At 39.4% G+C, this 26912-nt stretch overlaps 1 protein-coding gene across 8 annotated transcripts in view; it reads right to left on the reverse strand.

Moving 5' to 3' along the window:
- Positions 1-26912, reverse strand: part of CELF4 (CUGBP Elav-like family member 4) — a 718579-nt gene that overhangs the window by 600202 nt on the left and 91465 nt on the right. For all 8 annotated transcript variants that reach the window (XM_075078980.1, XM_075078975.1, XM_075078978.1 and 5 more), the window contains exon 2: positions 24873-24955. In XM_075078980.1, coding sequence (XP_074935081.1) covers positions 24873-24955 — 83 coding nt within the window. The remainder of the gene's footprint in view (positions 1-24872; positions 24956-26912) is intronic.

Consider the following 26912-nt stretch of genomic DNA (forward strand, 5'->3'; position numbering starts at 1 on the left):
TCTACATGATGAGATCATCTATATGCTGGCAAAAATTCTCTATGCAGTGCACTTGTGGCTCTTGCTTCCTGATATTTCTGGTCACCAGGGCAAAGGATGAGGGAACCAACAATTCTGTTCTTTCAGAGTATTCCACTGGTACTTGCTGTCTTTGTCTTTTAACACCCAGTTCACAGCCCTTGCACCAGTTACATGAAAATGACACCCTGTACAGTTCCTGAATCCAAGGGATGTTAAAAGCAGAAAGCTGCTAGCAGCCAAATTAACAGCACATAATTAGTTTCATGCATAAACCTCTTAAAAAAGTGCAGGGCACTTGGTGTCAAGATTAGACAATTAACTTTGTCAGAGCACGGGAGAATGCGCTGAAACGCTTACATTTGCAACGTAGTATTAAGTCTGCAATTCTCACCAGGATTCGTGTGAGTAAATACTCTAGGTCAAAGCCTTGACAGACTTATTTAGATTTTGCTCACTTAGTGCAGGCTCTGCTCAAGTAAAGACCACATATAATCCAAGGAACAACTTCAGAGCTTGGCTCTGTGTTTTGACAGCCTACAAAAGACTGGCTGGAACATAAGCAGGTTCAGCAAAAGTAAGCCCTTCCTTACACACAACTCTGTTTGAAATCAGTGCTGTTTTACATGCTAGCCAAAACAAGACTGTTCACTTGTACAAGACTGTGCACATATTCTGCAGTGCCCCAGACATCCAAGCTTTAAAAACATCCCAAACTGGGGAAGAGCTTCTGCCAATTGCCTTTAGGGTGAGATGTAGCATCAATAGAATGATCCATCAGCAATTCATATCTATGATCAGATGGGCTGTTTCCCCGGGGAGTGGCAGACCCAGGGAGATTAGCACCTGTCTCTCTCCTGTTTATCACTGGCAGGTGCTTAAGTGAAGCAAGATATCGGGCTCTGCTAAAGTGCACAAAGCTCCCGAAAGATAAGATGGATGTGCTGGGCCACTGAGCTAACACTCACTCAGGAAGCAGAGCAAATGAGTCTCCATCTGTTTAGCAAAGGTGGCTTTGTGAGCTGATAGGAGGAACATGGTAATTCATTAATATGGGGAATATTAAGAGTCAGTTTACAGTTACTAGGAGAACACCTTCCGCAGCACAGGCAAAATAAATTTACTGGCCCTACAAAATATGGGGACCTGGGTGAAGAATGTCAGGAGCAGACTGGCACAAGCTATCTCTGTTCAAGCTAATCCTTGAGCTGAAAGATCACGAGATTCTGGGGCAGAGACATGAATGTGAGCTCCCTCTGATCTGGAGGCAGTCTGGCCACGTTCATGCAGCACCTGAGTTCACAAGCCTCACTTCTCCTCAGATAGCACTTCATGCAGCTTAACTCCATCATTGAGATAGCTGGATCTCTGTATCATATTATATTTTGCAGCTACCTGGTGTAAATAACAGATAGTAAAACAGCTTTTGTAAGTAGAACATCTAGGTTAACTATTGTAGGAGTTTCTTCACTATTGAAGAACTCAGGTGTGTGGAAGGCAAGAAAACAAGGTAAGAATTTAGCTAGTAGGCTTGCAGTCTTATTGGATGATGTAAAAGATAGAAGAGGATATTTTCATCACTGTGAGTAAGGAATCGAGAAGAAAAAATATTACTCTTCTTTCAATTCTGCTTAAATATTATCTAGACATTTGTAGGAGCACATTACTTTTCTTCAAATTACTAGGCATATAGCAACAGAACAGCACAAAAGATGCTCTCATTCAACAAGAAGCAGGAGTTTAGTACTGTGACACTGCTTCTTGCACCACTGAAGTCTCCAGGTTTTCACAATTCAGAGGCTTTGCAGAAGTATTAACTCACAAACACTAAAATACTTGTCTGACACAAGAACAGAAATGTCTGTCAAAAGCTCTGACCCAACATGCTGGTGTCTAACATCTTTGTTGAATATGGGTAATCCTTTAACATAGTAAAAGTAGATGTCATTTGGCCTTCTCAGTTTAAGCAAAAAATAGTTCCTTGTGAATTTGTTTTATGTAAATAAACCCTCTATTTATCTTTGGCTTTAATAAATTCATACATTATTAGAAAATCCTTTATACAAGAAGGCCCACTGAGTTATATCATTTCATTTTAAGAGATTTCCTGTTGGTGGAATACAAAGCAGCCACCTGCAATTGCCTAGTGCTCAAAAGGATTTAAATAAACACACACAGATAATTAGATCAGTTAACCTTGCAAATTAAAACAAGCACATTGCATTATCTCCAGTTTATCCTAAAAGAAAATATGAAGTTGTCTCAGATAAATAGTTAAATAAAGACAGTGAAGAGCTTATACAAGAGGCATAATTCTAAATCTTCTAAGCATGAGGGCTAATAGGCTGAAAACCCACTTTCTGACTAGCTTCATTTTGGAGAACTGGCTACTGATTAGACTTAATTCAGAAGCCACCTGTCAGAGCAGTTTCACCTAACCTCACTCAGGCAGCCTAAGCCATTGGTCTTGGGTGACTCTCTATTCAATGGAAAAGAATAGGTGGGATGACTGGCCACATTCAGCTACTGATTTCCAATGGCTGAGGAAGAAAACCAAATATTTAACCTTCATATGGCTAAGTTAGGACAGGTGAATCATACTCACTGTCCCAAAATGCCACTTTGTGACTCAAGTGTCCACTTTCTTTTCATAAAGTAATAATTGTAGTTCGGGTAAACTTCCTTACACAACCAGAAAGCTAGGCACAGTTCATTAGTTACACTACAAAGAAAAAAGTCCAGACTGGGAGTTGCTCTGGCAGCTGGGTGACACCAATTGTCTATCAGCATCAGTGTGCCAGCTTGGGTCATGGTAGGTCACCGACACGAGGAGAAGTTTTCCTTGTGGTCAGCAGCTTAGGTGTGGAGCATGCAAGGTGCACCCACAATTGCCTACCAGTGTCAGCCTGTTAGATGTCATCTGTGTGACCACTCATGACCAAGGCTGGCCAGAAAAACACGACTACATGTAACATACATTTCAAAGCTTTGAAATGTATTTCTCTCCTGTGAAGAGACTGACATTTTAAGAGAAGAAATATCACTGCATATTATCCAGTGCTTAGATGTGATTTTAGGGGAGAGTTTTCTACCAGTTTCAGAGCTGGTTTACTTATTGGTTTTTAATCCCAGATGTCATCAAAACAGGATAAACAGAACATCTTGGTCAAAATACTATCCTGGATCTGAGACACCATCACAATAAGAAATATGCTGAAAGCAATATCATTTCAGAAAACGTTTCAGTGCTATCCAGGAGAAGAAAAAGGGTTTTTTTGCTTATTTTTTCATTATCTCTGCTTGTAAGATTTGGCAGCCCCTTTTATTTTAAACAGGAAAGGAAATAGTCATCATTTTAGCAGTGAGCTTGACTGCACTATAGATTCTCCGCACAGGTAGTTCCTGCAATCACATGTCACAGGCCACTTGCTGCTCACTGTTGAAAGGTGGTAGATGGTTGGTCCTGCAGCCAGGAGCTGCTATTATTCTGGCACTTCTGTCACTGCTGCTTATGGCACCTATTTTCATGACTAAAAGTGTTAACATCTTAAAAAAGTTTTGTGAAAACCTGCTCTAAATGACAGATATAAGGCTTTTCTGTTTTGTTTGTTGTTATTTGTTTGGGCGATATATACACACATGTATACAGATATGTATGTGTGTGTGTGTGTGTATATATATCTGAATAAATCCTGATACAGTTGAAGTGAAGCACCAAGGACAAAATAGGTCTGTTGGCTACAACAGTGGCAACATTTTTTGCCCCAGTATAGACCCCAAAAGAAGTTTGTGGAAGATTTGGAAATAAGATGATCCTATACTGAGGCCAGTTAGGGCTTCTCCAGAGAAATATCCTGGTGCTCCAAATAAAATGAAGTTTAGAGTGAGCACTTGCTGCAATATCACCTAATCTGACTTACCATGTCACATGGGTCACTAAAGTTTGTAAAGATATTACAAACCCTAACAGAAATTGGCACCTACACAAGCAGACTTCACAGAATTAGACTGAAAAACTGAATGGATCACAGGAGCTGAACTGATATTTTTGTTCAGGGTGTATTTAGGTTACACGCCAAGCATATGCCAGAATCTTAGTTTGATCTTCAGGCTTGTTTCTGTACACATAATGAAATTCCTAAATCAAGGCTTGATTACCCATTGCCCTTGGTTACCAAATTGTTCTGGTTAGCCTAGCAAACAAGCCCAAATTTGCATCTGCTGCTCTGCAGATAAATCCCCTGGGCTGGCACATGAGAAGGTCATGGCATTGGGAGTGCATCCCTTAATGCTGCAGGCTGTACTATGCAGCCCTGTAAATAAACACAGGGGGCTTAGTTACCAAGGCTATCCCTTCTGCACCTCTTACTGGAACTTGAACATTAAGAAGAAAAAAAAACAACCAAAAAACAAAGTGAAAACCAAGAAAATACAACACCAAGGGAAAAAAAAAAAAAAAAAAAAAAAAACCAGAAAATAATCTGACTGCTGTAATGCTAAGGAACAGATCTTCCCTCATCTATTTTACACCCCCTGCTTTCTGCTACAGATCCAACAGTCTCGAGTTTCATTTCAGAAAGTAAAGCTGCTAAGCAGCTACCAAATGACCTTTGCCTCTCAGATGAGTATTTATGGTAGGAAACACATACATCAACAACAACAAAAAGTTTCCTCAGTAACGAAAGTGTTTCTGCCAGCAATGTATCTTTTACAAGCTTGCAAGATGTACCTAGAGTCTAATAATCAGATTAAAATCACATCAAACTACGTTGGAAAGTCAAGGTGAAGGCCTTTGGATTGTTCTCATGAATAGCCTATCCAGACCTACCAGGTGATGATAAATTCAGGTTTTTGCTTGGTTGGTGTTTTTCAAATTTATTTTAAGTGCTTACAGTTTGTAAAAGCCAAAAGGTGGGAAAACGGTGTTACAGCAGTTCTTGCCAACATCTGACAATAGTGAAATGGTTAAGAAAAAAAACATGATCTCTCCTCTGTAGGTGGGGCAGTAGACTTGGTAATAAATACTTGATCTTTCTATGCTACTTTACAAAAGAGTTCAAGAACTTTGCCTTCCTTTTACAGGCAGAAGACCAAGCCTCAGAGGGGCAAAATGATGTACCCAATATCATTCATCTTTCTAATAATTAACTTTGGAGTAAACCTGGAACCTCAGGTCCCAGGATGGGGTCGTATTTCCTTCCAGAATCACTGGGAACCAAGTTGGCAGATGGATTTACTGCTTCTATTTACTGCAGAATAGGAATGGTCAGAGTTTTAAGTTGTTAAGCACAAGAAGAAACGTTGAAGTCCCAATGCTTTATTTCCATCTCCCATGGAGATCTTGCCTGAAAGTCTGGCTTGAATCTTTCATTTTCACATAGCATACAGCAGCCTGTGTATAGGTGCTTGAAATGGATACTACGTCCACGTTGCTCCCTGCTTTCCCCTCCCTGAAGAAGGCCACATGGGAAATACAGACAAGCATTGACGAAAGAAACACTGTCATCTGTCAAGATGGATTATTAGGTGTGAGAACAGGAGTTCAAAGTGTTATTATCTTCTCTGCAGATGTAAAGAATAGTAAAAGCTTACCCAGATGTCTGCAGTACCTGAGGTGAGCAGCATCCAGCCAGCCTAGCTACAGGTGAATATCTAAACTACAAAGCCTTACTCAGCTTATGACAGCAATGCCACAGTCACCTGTGCATCTTTTCACAGTACAGGGAGGCAGTATTCTTGTTTTCAGGCTCAGATTAATCAGGTTTGTACAGATCAGCAATTCAAATAGCTTCAACCACCCAGCTGATTGTGCACAAAACCAGCTTGGGAACATTCAGGTGAGACTGCAAAACCAATGGGCAATAATCTCATTCACCCTTTCCACTCAAGTCCAACAGAGGACAATTGCCCATAGCCTGTGGAATTATGCATCAGGGCACTTTACATTATAAAAGAGTCGGTGAACCATGGGAAAAAACCACTGCTGAATACACCCAGGAAACCATAGAATGGCCTTGGATGTCTATAAGGATGCCTATAATTTACTTTACACTCTCCCTGGCCTTTGGCAGCCAAACCAGCTAGCCTAGAGTTAAAGTACTGAATCCAGGGAGAGAGGTTTTGAGAGAGGGAAAGGTAATAGCTGGATAAAGAAGATGAGATCAGTGAGCTCACACAAAAAAACCACTGCAATGCCAGAATATCACACCCATTTTAGCTTAATCTAAAAGCCAAATCACATAATTACATTTTCCAGTTTAACTTGCATGTCTGCCACCATCAAGCCAGCTTCTGAGAATTGCATTCACCTACCCATTGAACATCTCTCACCAGCTTCCCATTATAAGAAAAACAGCTTCCTTGGAAATAAAAGAGCTCTACCATTAGTGAGACTTGAAGAAAGCTCACAAAACGCTGTTCCACTTCTTCCCATATGTACTGAGAATAGACATTAGGGATAGCTCATACGAAAAGGGTTTTATCATGCCATTGACTTAGATCGACTTCCAGGGAATCCAGATGAAGTTTTTTCACTGGTTCCAATGGGAGCAGAACAACACAGATACTGAACATATAGTTTAAAAAAAAATCTACCCACCTACTGCCAGAAAATCCAATCTATTTCATCCCTCCCCCTAGTACTCCTTTGGGTTCTCTGCACAGAAGTGAGTCATTTGTAACTGACTAATCCGCAAAGAGATATCAAAACCAGGAACAGACAAAGCCTGAAGAGCCTCCTCATTTTCTTCCCTCTGGAAAAACAGAATTGCACTTTAATTCCAACTTCAGAAAGCCTCTAGTTTTTCTACACGACTGCTTAATCCCATGGACTCCCGAGATGACATCAAACAGACACCAGTGGGACTTCACCACATGGAGAGGCAACCTCTCCTAGACATGTGAGCATTGGTTGCAGAGGCATCAGTGAGTCAGCAGTGAGCAGATATGCTACATGTACACAAGGCCATATGCTACTGGATGTATCATCTTTCTGTAGTAGATCTCACAGGTTCCAAAATGTTCATGGAGATCCCTGCCTACCCCAGAGAAAAGTGGTCTCTCACATCATTACAGCCATACCCAAGGCTGGTTTCACTACCAGACCAAGCAGAGACATCTCAGCCCTGCATTACCTAAAGTCTGTGCTGAATGCCCAGTGACCAGTGCCAAGAGTTATGAAACTTTTCACCCAGCCCAACATCCTAAGCTTCAGCAAGGAAATTGGCAGCTAGTGAGAAGATGCCTCGGCAACCTCAGTTGTGCAGAGCAGCTTTAGGCCTGATTCATAGAAAGGTTTGCCTGTGGTGATGAGTAAGCATACGGTGGAAGGTTGTCTGTGCTTCCTGTGTCAGCCCTTTGAAGACTCCTGAGCTGCTCCAGACAGTCTGGGTCATTATCTAGAGAGCTTAACATAACAGTATTTTACCAATCTCTCCCCATTAGAGTCGTCCCCTTCCCCAGTGAAAGATGTTTCAGCGCTTCTTAATGTATTCTGGTTTAGTGAGGGCCCTCTGTTGCTTTAAAATACTTCTTTTACTTATTTTTCATAAATTTAAATCTCCATCAAATTTACAAGCAGTATTTTCATTTAACTGAAGCTGTTCTCATTACATGAAATTACTTCAGCGTACTTTTGAAGGAGGTTTCTATAATGCTCATTTTCATAGGGAATCTGAAAAACTAGGAATGTGTATTCCTTTAAAAAAAGTCAGATTTTAGCTCCATTTAACCATACCATCTTTCATATTTCCCATTCAACTGTTTTCCTAGATTTTCTGTTGACTATATTTCTTTACAGAGAGGCAAGAAGGTGAGATTGTGATCTAGAGGTGGACAGTCAGCCACAGAATGCATTTCAGAATTTGTTAAAATTTAGATAAACTTACTGGAGTTCACATCAAATCCCTCTGTGCCTCCCAAGTACTATGTACATTTCCTCATATAAAAATGCGTATGTGTACACTACTATTTGTTTTGTGTAACCATTTCATGCATTGTGGAAGTTTGGGCTTTCAGTCAAGAATGTGAATTCATAATTGTTTTAAAAAAATATTTATCCTGTGCTGCTGTGCATCTGAGTTACCACATCAGCTTTCTGTAATGACCAGTGGGGATTTTTCTTGTGAAAGAAACTTAGACCCTCATGTAGTTTACTTTGTGAGGCTCATGAGTAAAGAATTTGAAGGAATTATCTGTGGGAAAGAAAGGCACGCTGTCCTCTCACTTCAAGTATGTGCTGATTAGAGAACTTTTTCTCCTGACTGTCTCATCCAAACCAACATACAAAATGGCTCTTCACAGGGGGACTAGCACCTCCTCACTTCAGGCAAGATAAAAAATATAGTTTATGCAGTGGGGAAATTAACAGTTATTTACCCTGCATGCACTCCAGAAAAGAAGCATTGAGGCAAGCCAGTGAGTGTGTGATCCCATAACAAGTAATCACAGTCTGAAATAGGTTCGTGTTTTTTACTACCTGACAAACAGTTTTTCAGAGTATATAATCTGCATTTTTTTCTATCATCTGAGGACCTGTGTGCCAACTACTTGTACCCTAAAGAAGAGTGGATGCTCAAAATTAGAGAAGAAATACCAGCTAGGAATGAAACTGAAACTCTTCTGGCAAATAAACAAACCCCGATGAAGTGGGCATCAGGGGAGGATTTCTAATTTTCTTCTTGAAAGCAATATGTCTCATCTGTATGCCACTTATAAGTAAGTGCTTCTTCCCATCGCTATGTATCAGGATGAACCAGACCTGTACCAAACTCAGTAACACTATGAGTAAACAGTAACATCCTTGAATTTAATTATTAAAAGGAGCTTTATATAGATTGATTTTTAATAATAGAATGCAAATTATGGTATAGGAAGATTATTTATTCAGAAATATTAACAAAAAATGATTTTCCCTAGCAAAAATATGGATTTTTCTTGCATTAATGTGGAAAGGGGTATTACTTATTGTTTTTACTCCATACCTTTGCATTTTCCCGACTGTATAGGAAGTGGCAAAGAAAAATTGTTGGTTTTTTTTTTTCCAAGGTCCAAACAGTATTGCCTTTTTAAAATAAATTAAAAAGTATTATTATCAAGTATTCTGAAAAATAAAACACAACAAATCCCCAAGTTATGCAGCAAACAGTGTTTTTAGTGTACTAGAAACTAATACGAAACTCTACTAATGGGATATGCAAAATTATTATTTGCATTCAATTTTCAGAGCCTACATCACTTACATTTTCATAAAGATTTTCAGAAGCCCCAAGAGATAGAATACAAAAGATCCAAGCTAGTCAGAAAACTGTACGTTAATACTTATATTTTCAGTGCATCTCCTTTGAAGGTTTGCTTGAAACTGTACTAAGAAAAGACTCATAAGAAATAGTTGCCTATAATATTAGCATCCTGTATTAAAAAACATTTATCCAACTTCCAAAACATATTCTGGAACCACACATGCCTTCAAACAGCAAAGGTTATGTCGAAGGGCTATTTGAACAACATGAATCTTATACGGAAGTGATGAACACAAGGTATTAAAAAATACTATCAGAATGATTTTAAAAACACTCAGGCAAGTTTCTCAGTCCTTTATTTCTTGCCTTTTACATTAGATACATTCATCTTCTGTTAAAGGTCTCTAGCTTCTACTTGATACAAAAAATAAACTATACATCACGGGTATATTAAATCGCTCTCCAAAGTTTCAAGAAAGCTGTTCTCCCTTTTCTTTCAGCCAACTGAGCCTTTTCCTCCTTGCCTTATGAAGAATGGGGGAGGGAGAGCAGAAGATAGTTTCCTTGTGAAGTCAAAAGCTACCATTGAATCAAATCTGCCAGGCTGCTGAAAATGCGGCACAGAAATGTGTTTCTGTCAGTGAAAGACCTTGTTTGTAACAGAAAGGGTTGCATGCAGCACATTGTTTGATCCTGGGAGGACTTTGATCTATGCTAGCACCTCAAATTTAGCAAAGGATGTCACTCGGCTTTGGAAAAAGAAGGGAAAGGAGAGAAAGAAAGGGAAGGAAAGTGCAGGTGTGTGGTGGCCACCGAATTCTTGATGCATTGGTCAAGCAAAACTGGGCTTTGGACAGAGGAAAGCAGGTGTCACACCCTTGGAGAGAACTAGATTTCACCATCTACCCCAGAAAATACCATTCAGAAACAGAAAATATTCAGTGAAACCATCTCAGATCAGCTCTGGGCATGGAATTTGAAGGAAATAATTCCTTTATTTACATGACCTGACTTCAAAGCTTTTTGTGAGGTATGAATGAAATGAAATTCAGTGGTGTCTCCTCCTTGCAGTTGTCCCACCAGGCATGAATGAGGCTTGACTCAGTGCTGAAAGCATTCCTGAGGGTTAGAAACAGATGTTGATATACAAAAAGGTAGGCAGATCAGGACTCCTGGGCCACCACACTGCTGTGGGCACTGATGCAGAATGGGTAGGACATGATGTATAAGGCAATCAAGGCCAAGAGCCATTCCTAGATGTGAACAGGTCAAAGGTGGGTTTAGGGCTGTTCTAGTACATGAACTTTTCTGGTGTGAGTGGATTCTGTACAGCTACAGCAGGGAATCTCACTTAGTGTTAAGGGACCACAGATAGGATCTGTACTGTATACTGGCAGATGCCTGAAGTTTGTGCACCTGTGAGCAGCATGGGAGGCTTTGAGAAGTTACCGATGACTCTCTCTTTCGTATGCCACCATGCTATTCCCTAACCTCTCCCCAGGACACTGTTCATTCACAAAAAACCCCAACATGCAACCTCCTCATGAAGTAATAGCAAGAAAAAGACTGAAGTTGCCCTTGATAAGAGCCCTCCTTTGTTCCTGCAAATCTCATCCAGATAGGGGGAGAAGACATATATGATTAAGCAAGACAGTGCAAATGTTCTACCTTTTCTCTCTGTTTATTGATGCTAGAGTAACTTGGAGAACTCTTGCTCCCTGCTAACTACCTTCCTTTTTTGTGCCCTTTGGTTAGATAGGGTGGAACATGATAGGCATCTTGTATTATGTCTTGGAGAGAAGCAGAGAAGAGAGAAGTGAGGAAAACTTAATACAATGCAGAGGTTCAGTGCAGTGACAATAGTCTCTATTATTCTTGACATAACCCTAATACAAGCATGGGGCTGTTTGTAGGATGCCTCTTGTTATTGAAAAGTACATCTGACCCAAATTTTATTACAGATGTCAAATACAGTATGGAAAAGTACAGCATAAGTCTAAAAGAAATTCACCTTTCTTTTGCACTTCTAAGAAAAAAAAAAAAAAAGCAGTAGTAAGAATGTCACTCTTCCCTTATTTATTTTCAAGTCAATCATGAGAAAGAGGAGAGTCCCTTTCTAAAAGGCAAAAATCATCCTGAGCCATCACCTTCTAATGGAAGGAAGCTTTTCCCTCCCAACAGTTATCACCCTTTGTCAGCATCACAGGAATGCCTAGGACACTGTAGTCAAAAGCAGGAGCTGTCACTGCTAAGTACTGTACGCAAACACAGATGCTTATAAAAGGAAAAATCCTACTCTGGAGAACTCTAAATATCTACTAATCAAAGAGGTAACAGTGGGGGAAGGTTAATCAGCTTCATTTTGTAGGTAGAATATCAAGTCAAAGGCAGGTTTGTCGACTTCTGTCACACAGTCAGGTATTGAATCTAGTTTTCCTAAATCCTGATTCTGGTTCAGCTCTCAAAAACACACTTTAGCATAGGTGTTTTCTCTCTACACTTTCTTACAACCTCACTTTCCCACTTAAAGGAAGAAAGAAGAGACCAGTTTTGAGATAGACAACTGAGGAACTGCCAACAACTTAATGAAATCTGAGGTCAGATACAGTAAACTCCCAGTCTCTATGCCTAGTCTTGTCTCATTACAGCATGTCAAGACTCTACATATTCTTCTTAATATTAACCAGGACTGGTGTTATGCCTCAATGATCTATATAAAATATTCATCCACTCTAAAAAATCTTTAGTATTTCAGGTAAATTACTTAGTTATTTCTGTAAAAATAGAGGGGAGGAGGAAATAAAGGAAGCACATATGCAAATGTTGTATTCAAATAACCAAGAATCTGGTGAGTAAGAAACTTAATTGGGGTGGGGAGAGGAAAGCCAGTGTCTGTTCACTTCTTAGTTTGAATTAGGTAAGGCAGGGATTTGTGCTGGGGAAGATCCATATGTCAAGCAAATGTCATGCATGCCTGTTTGGGTTGATTTCTGCTTTTCTGGCCCTTTCATTTGAACAAGAATTTTCTAACAGATCCAAGAAATCAGCCTCAGATAAATGCAAGACCAAAACAACCATGATTCCTGAAATGGAAAGGTCTTGAACTGACATTTTCTAGAGAAAACACTTTCATTAAAAATCAAAAAAATATAAGCCCCTAGCATGGGTCTTACGCATTATCAAGAACACTATCTAGGCTAGGATAAAAAGAAAACAAAACAAAGAAAAAAGGAGGAGACAAATCATGAGGTAACAGAGACTAGTAGACCTCTGAGTCAAGACAACAATGCTGATTTCCTCTAGGTACGCAGAATCAGTATCTAAGCACAGCATTTGGGAAGCTTAAGCAGTGCATATTAGTGTTATCACTGCAAGTGTAAGGGAAAAAGACCCACTTGCACTTAGACTTCTGAAGGAGAAATCAGGGTTAGGAGTTTTATTTGCTTCAGTCAAAGGAGAAATGTTATGAACTGTTCATTCTGGAAATGTGCCTTTCCTTACAGGTTGAAAAGTGATTTTAGGATGGACAAACCGACAAATATGGTAACTTGCACTCCAAGTTTGAAAGAGTAAATCTAGGTTTTAGCAACTGGATGAACTGGTGATTTTATGTTTGCATGATAGATAAAATGAACCCACTGGTTTAGGATTTCTATATATTGTTACAGAAGATAAACTCACTTACAGAAATCCCCACTTACAGAAAAAGCAGTTTTCTTTAAGTAGAAGGAGAAGAAAATTGGAGCATATCTTCTATAAAGCTGATAGTGGACACAAAGAAAAGGAACGGGTGGGCAAGCAGATGAAAGTAATTGTACATTGATATGATCTGCAACTGAATGGTTGTGCCTTCACTTTATGCTGAATGAAGTTAGTTGCTAACTGTTGCTTTAACTGTAATTTTATTGAGGTTAATGCTCCATGACTGAAGTCTTTCTGGGGAGAAAAGACTTCAGCTGCCTTCCCCAAGTACCTGGGTTTTGATGAAGGTTTTCTGGGGGGTTGCTATTTCTGTGTGTGCGTGTGTGCACGTACTACCACAAAGAGGATGAGATAAACCAGAAATATTTCTAGGAAAAAAAAAATTAAAAGACAATTTTTCTCTGATGTAATAAATACTTCCATATTTATTTTTTTTAAACACTCTTGAGTCCACCTGGTACAGATCTGATCTTATCCCAGTTGATTTAAGTGCTCTAGAAATTAAGCAAGGAAAAAAGGGTCATTCACTTTGATTAAAAGGGCATTAGGCTAGATTTCAAAAAGCCACAGGATTGCATGTCAACTTAGTCTAAGTTCAAGGTTAGAGCTGGTATTAAAAGGCAAAGCAAGTGAAATCAAGAGCCAAGTTTATCTTGGCTCTTACAATAGTGTCGGCTTCCGTTCAGAACTCTCTTGGCTTCTGGACAAGATACTGCAATTCAATAACAGCTAGCTGAGACTTTCTAGGACTCTCAAGGATGTTTTCCGACATATAAATGGAGAGACCTCCAGTGGCTCTGGTATGTATCATCAAGCCACCGTGGATAGGTGCAAGACTTCAAGCACCATGTCAAGAGCAGTCCTGGCTGACTGGAAGGCCTATGAATAACCATAATAACAATGATTATAAGGAGCATTTGCACATCAGTGCAAATGAAGAGCAAAGAGGATAAATGTGACTCTTAATCCTCATCTATCTGCACGGGAAAGTATGATTAATAACTACAGAGGCTTAACATAACCTCCTCAGATAACGAGTGAGGTGGCCTTCTCCAAGCCATGATTATATTCTTCTAATGGGCTCCATTTATTGTGTAAACTAATAACCAAGGCCCAAGCACTGCACACTCCAGGGTCTGCAGGAAAAACACTGGGCCAAAATGTGATTAAGTTGTTGAAGATTGCTCAGCAGCACGATGTGTTGCTTGAGCCGGGGGGGACCTGGAAGAGGGAAGGAGAAGCAATGTATCCTACAAAGAAATGAAGCAGAAAGTAGCAGTGATCTGCCTTCTAGCATCAACTTGCCAGTATAAAACCCCTGCCTTTCAATTGGGATTGCTATGAGTGTTCATCTGGAATAGGTGGAAAGCCAGAATACAGCCCCAAGATGCTAACACCAGGAAAGACAGGCATTGGTAATGAGGGGATCTGATTGCAATGCTATCCAGAAAGTCAGCAACAATGCCAGATCTGGAGAATAACTTGAGTTGTCAGTCAGAGTTTCAGTGCTGGAGAGCAAAGAGGCACTCAGAGAAAGCTGGATTCCCCAAAGTGAATGAGTTCAACAACACAACCCTGGCCCAGAAAAAAAAAAAAAGAAGAATGACCTTCCAGCTCCCCTGGCTGTATCTGTAAAGTGCAAGCACAGCTGAAGGGAGGCAGCTTTACAGGGCATCTAAAGAAAGATGATAAGATTCTCATTTGAGCTGCACTGATGTAAAGAGCTTAAACTCTGCAAGAGTCAATGGAGTTACTCTGAATTTACACCCATCAGACAAGAGTACAGAATGAGAGCCCCCCTCACTGGGAAGCATATTTCGTAGCTGCACAATGAACATCACATTAGATTATCCAAACTGAAATAATTGTAAATACCCAATTTATCTGGACCCATTTGTGCTGTCTGCTTAATTGTTGCACTTCACTCAACAAGGACAATGAAATTAGTTTGGACAGGCTCACTTTAGAGGCATTACTACTGTGCTATGGCAGCTAGGGTTCAGAGTGCTGATTGAAAAGATTTAAGGTTTAATAGAATAAAAATAAAAGAGAAACACAGCAATATAGATAAATTTGGGACCTCCACTTGGACATGAGACACTGAAGGGTTTCACATCTGTATTTTACTCTTTGCAGTGTATCCAGTTATAGAACCTGTACTATAGTTTCCAAAAAACATACAGAGCCCACAGATATATGCATTTTCTCAGGATCCCCTCAGCAGCAGCCTGCTTGTTGGATGCTAGCAACATGTTGTGCCCAGTTTCCCCAGGAGTGTCTTAGCCTCTCCCCTTCCCAGGTGAAAAAGTGTGTAGAAAAAACTAATGAGCTGGGAGCAGCAGGCTGCTACCACCAAAACAGCTAGCCTGCAAGACTTGCTCCCTGGCACACACCCCACCTCTCCTCCCCTGAGCAGGATAAGCACGGGCACAGAAATCAATCCCTGGTCACTCCCCAGTTGCTCTAAGGAAGAACAGGCAAGAGAACAACTCACAAACAACGCTTTCCTGGCTGCCTTGTTTCTCTTGGGTAACATGAATATACACTGAAAAGCTCACATACCCTAAGCCTCCTAATTTCAAGAAACATTAGATCTACAACAAGGTAACTCTGCTATCTATGTACATGTAGCGTCACAAAACATGAAAAGGATCAGTAACCTAATCCCTCCCTTTGTTTGGAAAAAATATGTGATCTCCCAGGCCGTAGTTTGGAAGCATGTTGTTCCTCCTTAGCATCTGTAATCTCAAATCATTTCTCCAGGCAGGCAATATGTGAACTCAGGGTAATGTTTCCAGCAAATCTACAGAGGAGATAAGAGGTGGCAGAGTGAGATGGGACAGAGGAGAAAAGGAGAAAACGGTGTTCGGCCAGACATGAGGCACTAGTATGACTTTATTGAGAAAGGACACCACAAAGTAATGCAAAAGGCAGAAGCAATGGCTCAGGTGTTTACCAAGGAAGATCTTGACAGTAAGTCAGCCTTAAATAAAAAGACCCAGAAAATCTGATTCCAGTTTTACCACCCTGGAAGCAACATGCTATTCCATTGATCAAAGCTATAAATGAAATCAGAAGCTCATGCCAGCATATCTTATAAGTACATATTTACCATGCAAAGTCACTATAGTCGCTTAGAAATGACTGAGCCATTCACAGAACAAGAGAAAAATATATCCAGTCCATCTGTCTGAAGGAGCAACCTGAGCTTGGAATGGATTAGATATAGCTGGACAAGACCTGCTCTGCCAAAACCTACCTACAAAGCCAGTGATCAAAACAGTCATTTTTTGCAACATGCCAAAGAAATCTATGCACTAGAATGTGGCAGAGGTTTTGAGGATTGTAGTTTACCCTACCTAACGGGAAAGGAAAGGAACAACTTCATTCTAGCACCATAGTATTCATCTGGTGCTGAAAACGTATGCATATTAAGGTCAAAATATGGCACAGAACTCAAAGAAATTTGAAGATACATGTTTATTAAAGGAATCATGTTTTTAAAAGCTGGTTTATTTTTTTAAAGGGGTGAAGTGGTGGGAAAGGGAGGGGAGAAACAGTATGGGGAACAAGATATAAGAAGTTCCCATTAAAGAGAAAAATGGGAAATGCACATTTCTTCTTTGAAAAATAGGTTAGGCTTAATTTTGTCCTTGTACTTACAGAAACTAATCAGAGAGATTTGACATTGCTGGGAACTTGCCAAGTGCAGCAACTCGTACATGCAGTGCCACTTTAAGTCTCTCACTGCAGCTACTGAACAGAGCAAAGTCACTTCTGATATCTACTTGCCTGAGCTGATAGTGCAATCTCATGGTCAGTCATTCCCCACCACTTTCTCCCTGCCAAAGTAAAAACGCAGCAGAAGTGAAGCACAGAAGCTAAATAGGTTACATCATGTCAAGTCCTATCAAAAGTTATCAGTAAGTGGAGAGATGGGACTGTTTTTGCCACTCCCAAAAGCATTTCAGCTCAGCTAGTTCTTTAAAAGGTGTTCTTAACTTCAAGCAGAGCTTTAAGTTTAATGCACAAATTATACTCTTATACTATTTAATACAGAATACATAGCTTTTTTAAAAGACCTGCAGCCAGTGGCTGGATTTCACATGGTAAGGCTTGCAGTCTGTCTACACTGCAACTGAACAACTACATCTGTTTTCAACATGCGTAGATGTTCCTAACCTACATAGCGTATGTAGCGCTCACAGAAATAATGCTTCAGGGAAGATTCAAGTCCTTATTGTATAATCACCCCCCAGGAATTACAGTCATGGAATGTAATTACTCCACAGCATTCAAGTCTGGTTTTGTGTTTTCATTGCCATTATACATGATATTTAAATTAAACCAAACGAAGACACACCCCTCTGGGTTTCAATGATAATAATTTCGGTGGCAGACATATATTCTCGATCCATCACTCCTGTGTATGGTCTTCAACCTTTATACTTCAAAAAAGTATTACTTTTATCTCACTGAGCATCTGAAGGATTTAAAGGCATGTATACACTTCATGAAGAAACAAAAGGCAGACAGCTTACAGCAACGTAAGCTACGAGTAATACAGCTGCCACATATAAACCTATAGTATAGGTGGGCATATTGCCACAGGTGGAAGTCCAAATCACATAATTATACAGCATCTTCCTTTAAGTGCTTTCTTGAAAGCTTACATTGCCTTGCATTACAGGTCATAATCATCACATGCTTCTCCATTACTATGCAGTACAAATGCAAGAAGTGGGTGTTTACGGAAAGGTTAGCCTATGAACAATGGCCCCTGGACTAGGTAATGTCACGCAATATCATCCATATGACTGAACAGATGAAAAGTAAATTGTGTGTTGAAGGGTGCTTGTTCTTTCCTATCTGTCTGTGACTGAGAACATGGATGAGAAGTGGAAGTTTACTGCTTGCAAGTTATTCCTGGGCATATCCCATCTTCACTTGAATAAGTATGGTGATGCACCTGGAAACCCCAGTGTTTAGGGTTCCTTAGTATGTCATGGCTATCAGTGTTGAAACACCAATTCACCAATCATCTTTAATTCCTATAGTTTGGAGCTTGGATCTCTCTCTAGTAAAAAGTCAATGGGAGCTACTGAATGGCCCAGCAGGTGTCAGGGATGCTCAGCATTTTGTGGGATCAGACATTTGGATGCAAAGATTCTTGGTGGAAATATGTTTCCTCATTTAGAGCTATGGTACTGTTCACAATGACTTCATTTCAACAGTGACAAATATAGCTGAGTCTGCTTTTTCCTATGCCATATAAATCCCTTGACCTCAATCAGATCACTGCTGATCACACTTGTGTAAATGAAGTCAGAATCAAACCCATGGCATTCACAAATGTAGGCCAGAGTAAGCATTACTCACAGACAAGAGACAACCCTTCAGAGGAAGGAAAAAAGATCATTTTCATGCAAATGTCCTTAATAATAAGGAACAAGAGATAGAAATAAGTGTATGAATGAAATGCAATCAAGAGCTACTCCGAGATCAGATTTGCTTCTAACTTCATGATGCTGCATCAGCTGCTCTTAAAGTAGCTAAAGCCCAAAATTTGACCTACCTGAAACTTGTTATATATAATTTTTCATCAGGGATCTGTGAGCTAACTCAATCCCTAGGCTTGGCTTTGAAGGTAGCTGAAGGTGCTCAGCGACTTGCAGGATCTGAAAAGATTTGATTGCTGTGTTCCATGAAAATGACAAGTTGGTTGGTTTTTTTTTTTTTTTGAGATCCAGGTTTGCCCTCAAATCGTTACACATTATCTATTTATTTATGCATAAACAGTGGCATTATGGTTTGGAGAATAGGGGCCCTTTGATGGGAGGTAAGTTTGACTAGCCTATGGGAGTTTACTGCTATGCATATAAATGAGGCCATACATACAAATATGCAGAACAGACAAGTGAAAATATACAGCATCTCTTTAAAATGAAATACTTTGATTGCTCCAATCACAAGAAGTTGTAAAACTACCCTGAAGAATTAACAGCCTCAGTACATGCTAACTACATCCATCATAAATTCGTCTTTAGTTTCTGTTATCATATCACTGTCTCTTGGGACCCCCAGTCCTGTCATCGTTTGCCCTTTATAATTTATTCAGCTTGTACTTGCCTGAATCCTTTCTACTTATCATTCATCTTTACAGTTGTACATAAAATTAGATTGATCCTCCTATGGCAGAGACGTCAGAGAGGAAAGTTGTCATTGAATAACACATAAAGCAAATGAAGGTCCAGCAAAATCTTTTGTTGAATAACTTGGAAATGGTCCTCTGAGAGCCAAAAGGTGTCAAATTACTAAGACAAGACAATGTTACCTTTATAATTTATTTTTGCACACCGTTTTTTAATTGCCATAAAATCTCAAACACAACTAAGAAACCTTGTTCCCATTTTGCATATCAAGCTAAGCTTGGTGAGCCACCACAAATGTGATGAATACACAACTCTCAGCTGAAATAACAACATGCACCCAACACACTGGTCTGTCAGAATGCTTGCATCCTTTTCCTCCAAAGCTCTTTGGACTGGTTAGCAGAGAGAGAATTTACTTTGTATTCTAGAGGCTGCTGTATAGGGATACAGAAGCCAATCTTTAACTAGTGAAATGGAACTTTAATGTTTACCAAGCAGATAGGACCCAGGTGTTTCATCTCATCTGGTGAACAGAACAGTACTGTCAAACTATAAGGGTCTTTAGCAAACAGAAAGTGCATATGGTATGCTTGCCCTCTCTTGTCCCATCCTTTCCCCAAAGCAAGATCCAAAAGTCATTTGCTGGCTGGTCAGTCAGAAGGGGGAAACAAGGGGTAAAAAATAATAATAATAAAGTCTTTTTAACCATGGCATTGACTCCCAAAGATTTTAAAGCACTGGTGAATTTCTACAGGAATGGCTTTTGCAAGTCTTTTACCTCAAATCTGTTTTTATTCCTTTTCATCTTCATTTTTAACTTCAAAAAACAGACATGTTTCTCCCAAGGGAACAATTAAATGTGTTTTCTTTCAAAATCTAAAGGGCATGGTGAGCAGCCTGTATGTTCAGCAGGCTACTTTAATCAATGGAACCCATCCAGCCTGCCACTGCTGACCAAATTGCAATTTACATTGGTAGCGAAAACTTTTGAAATGGGAAGGTGTGGGAATATAACATCATTTTTGGCATAACACAGTGTGCAGGGTGATATGTGGTTTAATGGTTTTCTAAGAAGCTTTTGGAAAAAGCTTTGAAATATTAAAAAAAAGAAAGACAATAAGACTGTACAATTACAGCAAGGTCTGCTTGAATAGTGAAATCTTTGCTATATGCACAGAACTTCTGAAGTCCACATGGAACTTATGTCCCATCTAAGCCTCATTACAAAGATTCAAGAAGGGGCAGATTTTGGAAGACACCCTCTCCTCTCCCCTCTGTGCTTAGGTGTCTTTCCTCTCCTATACATAAGAATTTGAGCCAGATAAGAACAATAACATTGAAAAACTTCTAAACTCTTTTTAAACTAAACACATCTTTGGTTTCATTAGAAAGGTTTTTGTTTGTTTGTTTGTTTAAAACTGGCTTTAATAAGTTTTATGAACTTACCTGCATTCTAAAGTTGAAGGTACATATTTTTGCATATGATGATTAAAGCAGAATGCATTTTTTTGTAGATGGCAGAAGAGACAAAAGATATCAGAACAGTTAGGAAGAAAACTAATTATGTTACGGACTGAGAAATTCAGCATACCAGTAGTACCACTCTCCCTTTCAAGAGAAATAGATACAGGAAGAAAACCAAGTCTATTTCCCAGCCTGAATAAGGCCCACAGATTGCTGAGGTTAACAGCTTCTTAGCTACTTAATTTTGTAGTTATTCTTTGCAAGTCTTACAGGGAGGTTTTAACATTATGCAAAGAGGCAGTGCCTCCAACCAAGTGTACATGGAATATTCACTTCCATTGCCTGAGACAGCCACAAAGAACTAGAGGAAAAAAATGCCACTGTGCTTATCATACATGAGCTCAGTTTATTTGTGCTATAAATAAAAGTAGATCTTGATAGCATAATTACATTTCTCAGCATTATCCTCTGCCATTCGCTTCAGAAAGAAAAAAGAAAGGGGAGAAAAGTTGGCTTCACTATAATTTGTAATCAAAATGACTACACTTAAAACATAATTTTATTTCTCTGATTTCATTTCCTGTGGAGCTTTGTGGGGCAAATAGATAATATTATACTAAATCTGCAGGCAGATAATTCTCACATCCCTGCACTGTCATTGTCTAGATCAGTTGCCCCCCCCACCGCCCACCCTCTGCCCATGCTTTCCCCAAGATCATGGGCTGTGTTTTTGATATTGCATTTTATCATTGAGAGATAGCATCCAAAATCCCAAGGGTGAGCCAACTTTTACTTTCTTTACTCTCTCTGTCCTGCTCCCCCAGTCCCCCAAATTATCCTTCCTTGCCTAATTTGTTTTACAGAATGTTGGGGGAAAGATGAAAAAAAAAAAAATGGTTTACCACTATGAAGGATTAGCGCAGATTATGGTGAACAGTGTTAATTATAGGTGGGGAAAGAGAATAGTGCATCTCTCCAATCTGTTCTTGATTTCCCCCGTGTCTGTCTGGCTGGTAATAAGCCTCCTTTAATCTGGCAGTCCCCTCGGTGAAATCAGCACCACGGACAGCAATATTGATTGCTGCTGAGAAACCATCACAGCTGCTCAACCAAATTACCTTTGATATGTGACCTTTAATGTAATTACTGCAACATCAAAGCATTTCTATAAATTATTAAAGAACTAATATACTTCATCATCCAGCTACTCTATTATATGTAAAATAAACAATCACGAGTAAACGCTAGAATTTGAATTGTCCGACACTCGCAAAGTGTTCTTTACATACACACCCTACAATGTTAACCTTCCCTTTTAGCCAAGACAATTTCAAACTGTCCAAAACGGCCTAATTCATTTAGATGAAGAGGATTTAACTAATAATTTTATGTTTTACATTCTATCCTCTTTGCTTCAAAATATCTATCACGATTCCTCCCCGCCCAAAAACAAAGTGCTGTAAAGACTTTATTAATCAACACATACCTGCGTGGAAGTCTTTTGATTACTACACAAGATGACTTTATGTCCCACATATAACATAGCAATATGTGAAACATATTTCTGTCATCTTACAAAGCACATCCAGAAAGTAATTACTGTAAAATATGTGCATGTAGCCACTCCACTAAAAACAAAGTGATACATAGCTAAGAGGCAAGGCATCTGAATGTGGACAGAAACTCCTCATGTCTCATCATTTCCATACATTAGCATTCATGTGCATATTATTAAAAATGACTCATTTCTGTGTTTTATAATACAAAGAACACAAACTGTAATATTGCAAGAGCAAGTAAATACATGGTTTACTGGGGGCTAGGAAAGAAGAGTCTTAATTCAACAGCTCACTGTAGTACTATTCTCTTTTTTCCTATACCAGGCCTGTTAATTATTTTTGATACCTCAGTAGTGCTGTTTGTGTCACAGATAGTAGAGGGTCAAGAGAAGGTGTTATATATGTGTCATTTATGAACTCATGTGAGCGAGGACTTAGACCCCTGACCTTACAAGTGCTTTTTATTTTATGGTGATGAACTATGCTTGATATTGTTGGTGCATGTTATCAAGAACAGTCAGGTAAGTCATAAATAATTCTCTGCTACTCACATAGGAACCGTAAAATGGTATCCAGGCATGATAATTTATCAGGAGACAAGGCTGGTTTCCTTAAATAAACTACAGTGACATCATTCAGAAGATGAGTTCAGAAACTTGGCAGAAAGCTATATGTAGATGGTTTGCTGGTGGAAAGTAAACCTTTATCCTGAGACAAACAGAACTGGAAATGAAAGGGATGGGAGAAGTCAGTGCTCAAAGCTCTCAAAAACCTTGTTGCTATTTTAGACAGAGGATTCACCATTCCCAATTTGATCAGATCCTGATGTGTCACCTCAAGGTGTAAAACAAAACAAAAAAGCTCTCTGAAGTCAGCATGGTTAGTATGGGGTATATGTGATAGAAATTATATAAACCAAGGAAGAAATGTTTTGCCTGTAATATAGAATCAGTCAGTACAACCTCTGAAGGAAGTCTTGATCCTAATGCAAAAGCTGGTTGAATTTTCCCACGGTCCAATATAACACTTTTAACTTAAAGGTTTTGTGATTCAAAATCTCTAAAATGCAGACTGAGATCCAGAATTGTAGATATATAAAGAAGTAATTAAAAAAAAAATCCTAAATCATCACTTGCCCTCCTTCCCCAACTCTGAGCTCTCAGTCTTACTGACCTACTGTCTTCTTGAAGATGTTCCCATCAGATAACTTCAGGATGAGATTTTAACCCCACAGAGAAGATATGAGTTTCATATGAAAGTGAGTGGTCTTACTCCTAATGAGGGGAGCAAACAGCCTCAGCAAAAACAATTAGAATTTCAGTTAGTATCTTTTAAATACACAACACACTATTCATGACAAGTGTATCTCTAGTTTTGGTAAATACATATTTTATTTCAAACATATTTCAGAAAATTTTAGGTAAAAGGTTACCTGAAACATTCCTATTAAAAATATTTTCATTTTCTGTACATCCAGTTCTATCATTCAGAAAAGAGAGAAGTAAAAAGAAAACATCACCTGTTTGGGGGGTGGGGAAGGAAAAATAAAAAAGAAAAACCTAAAACCAAACAAGGCTTAAGTTACTTTCAGTCTGTGGCTAATGAGTTTCTAGAAAAAAATAATTCAGAGGGAGTTGTCAGCTGACAGAAATGTATTTTTAGGGAATGAAGTATGTATATATTTACATAAGGTATGGCCTTTAAAGCAAAGATAGATGTAGATGAACCAGTGCGTAGGCATCTCCATACTGGCAAGGTGTCATAGAGATAGGTAAATAGACCCAGGATGGTGGAAACAAGCAGAGTAGAATCAACACTTTCTTCAGCAACATAGAGCAACAGATACATCTTAGGTTTTGTAGAAAGGCAGGTTATAGGTACACAAGACTCAGTCATTCAACACCAACTAATAAAGGCAGACCATTGAATCAATTTCCTCTCATTTTAAATGCAACCTGGACCCTTCAGGATTCCACTCTTAATTACCTGATCACTGACTTTTGTGTCATGAAACCGGTCCTAGTCTAGCCACAGGAGTACTGCCCTCAGCTGTTTCTAATCCATGTACCCTGGCTGAATCTAGATAGTCTCTTTCTCTCCCCCTCCTCCCAGTTACTGTTAAACTGGAAACTGATCCCAGCAGGGCAGGTCTTCCCCACATAATGCTGAGTCTATTTTTAGTTTTGCTTGTGTTGTCTGAACCTTAGATCTGGCTCATGTGAATAATTTTCCTCATTATCTTGTGTTCGTCTCTTCTCTCTCTCTTTTCTCCTTGTCTCACCGCCTTTCCAATCTGCTACAGCTGCTTGAATACTAAAGTAACTGAGTCAAACCACTTTGTCATCAGGAATGTATTTTCATTCTGTGATAACTCAATAATGTGATCTGTTTCTTGATTTCTTGCTGCCACACCTTGCTTCAGAGGAGAAAAATAGTAAGACGTAGCACCTGATGAGCACTTCTAATATTTCACTGTAGTGGTCAGAATCCTAAAGCCTTTCCTTAGCTGAGTAAGGCTGGTAAAGTCCAGCCTACAACCAGTTACTTACTGTTTTTCTAACTCCTGATAAGTGCATGGAAACCATTTGGGTGGGTTGAGGTATCTTGATTTTATTAGCACAATGCAAATAGTGAATCATCCAAGCAACCAAAGACATTACGCTTCCAAACCCAAGAAGAGAGCTCCATATGTAACTTATTTTCAATTTACAGGAAAAAAATTATCAGCCTGGACTCACCCCTGGCAGTGTCTTCTGTTCATGCAGTGCACTCTGGGCCTTTAGAGCAGACTCCCTTTCGCAGTATGTTAGGAAGGCACAGCCTGTAAGCAAAAGGCAAAACCTCAGTAAGAGCAACACTTCAGAGGGGATCTGTTTAAAATTGAGTCGTAGAGCATACCACTTTCCCATTATCACCCCATTCCCCATAAATCAATCATAAAAATCTCTCCTCAGTAGGTCAGTCGTAAAGAGGCAAGAAGTCAAGCGATCTTCACTTCCTCTGAGCCCTAATGAAACGTGAACAACAGGTGGGTATGGGTGCTTATTTTCACTTGAATACATGCTTAAGTGTCAGATACAGAGGGTTCTACAGTATTAGGGATCTCAAAGAATCCACACGGTGGCAAGGTGGGACATGAGATCCCACTACTGCTCCAGAAGCAACACTGGGAACAAGACCCTTACTGCCATATCATGCTGAAGGCCTCATGCCCTTCTTTTGTACCAAGCACTTCAAGCAAAGGATGTACAAGGACTGAGGACTTCCTGCTGCAGAAGACTGTGCCTATTGCTTAGCCTGACTTGCATCCATAGGTGGTCTCCCTGTTTGCATCACACCAGAAAGCCACCACCCTGCACTTGCTGCTGCAGGGCTCATTGGCTTCCAGCCATGCATACAAAGACAATCACAGCAAAGTGCAATCAATCCAAAACATCCATGTTGCTTTACAGATCATTAGAACTTCAGAGATTCTCCAATGGATCATGTCTTTGATTCTTCCAAAAAGTTGTCTTATCAGCGACAAAGGCTAAAACCCTGTCATGGTAAGGCAGAGGAAAAACCCTGCTCTGCCTTCTCTTCCCACCTCCATGCTCACCTTCTGGTAAAATTGGTGTAATGTCTTACACCAGCTATGTGTGTGTCTGATGTGATCAGATTATTCCTTCTTACTGCAGTATACTGAAAACCTGCCAGTTCCTGCAGCAAAAGAAGTGCTTGTTATGCAGAGGACATTTTTTTCTGAAGTTACTAGAGAATGTCTGCAACCTCACCAGCTCCTTGAAATGGAAGTTCCATACCTTTCAAGGTTCCAGCAGAATGTCTATCAAACTGTGGACATCCTCCAAGTACAGAAAGATTGTCAAAGAAACAAAAGTGTCCCATAACCTTATTTTGACCCACCCACCTTCTCCCCATGCCTATAAAAAGGTATGCATCATGTGAATAAACAGTAGACTCTTTCAGCTCTGATCACTGCTGTGATCTTTTTGTCCATACAAGATTCACTGTTTTATCCAAATTGTTTCCTTTGACAGTGTTATTGAAGGTATATGCAGTTGTTCTTTTCTTCTTTACAATGGTTTTAATAGATTAGCTTGCACAAGAGGCCACGGAGATTTTTTTAAAATGTAAATATATATATAGATTTTCCTAAAGATTGCTTTGTGGAAATCACCCTAATCCTCTTACATGAAACTACAGGCTAGATGAATGTTGCAATCTGGCATAGAAAAAATCCTTAATTTTTGCCATATTTCTTACCTTATATTGCTTTCTGAAGGTCTTGTTCCTTTCAGTTTATCCAAGACAATCACATTTATTATGTCTCAATAACAGTGACTCAGAAGTTGACAATGAAGGAAGGAGATGGAACAACAGAAAAAATTTGCATACTCTAATTGGAATTATTTGGGTTTGTTCCCCTCTAACTTTAAATGGATAAGTTTTCAGTTAGCCTGCATCTACCAGAGAAGAGGAAGAAACTGTGGCAGAGGGTTTACAGCTAGTACAAGTAATGGATTGAAAAGAATCCTTAAAAGTCACCCATAGCTTGATAATCAAATGGGAAACTATGCTTAAATTTAATTTCAGTGCTAAATCACTGGCTGAGAGCTCTCTGTTGACTAGACACAATAAGAAAGTGTCCCTTTAGTAACAGACATGAAGCAGCTGATACAGTCTAATTAGGCACATCATAGTGCACTGTTATAGAGATAAACTATGCAGTGTAAAGCTCCCATAATGATAGCTATATTTTTGTCCTCATTGTGATGGCC

This window comes from Phalacrocorax aristotelis, chromosome Z (assembly GCF_949628215.1).
Source record: "Phalacrocorax aristotelis chromosome Z, bGulAri2.1, whole genome shotgun sequence".
In the NCBI taxonomy this organism is placed as follows: Eukaryota; Metazoa; Chordata; class Aves; order Suliformes; family Phalacrocoracidae; genus Phalacrocorax; species Phalacrocorax aristotelis.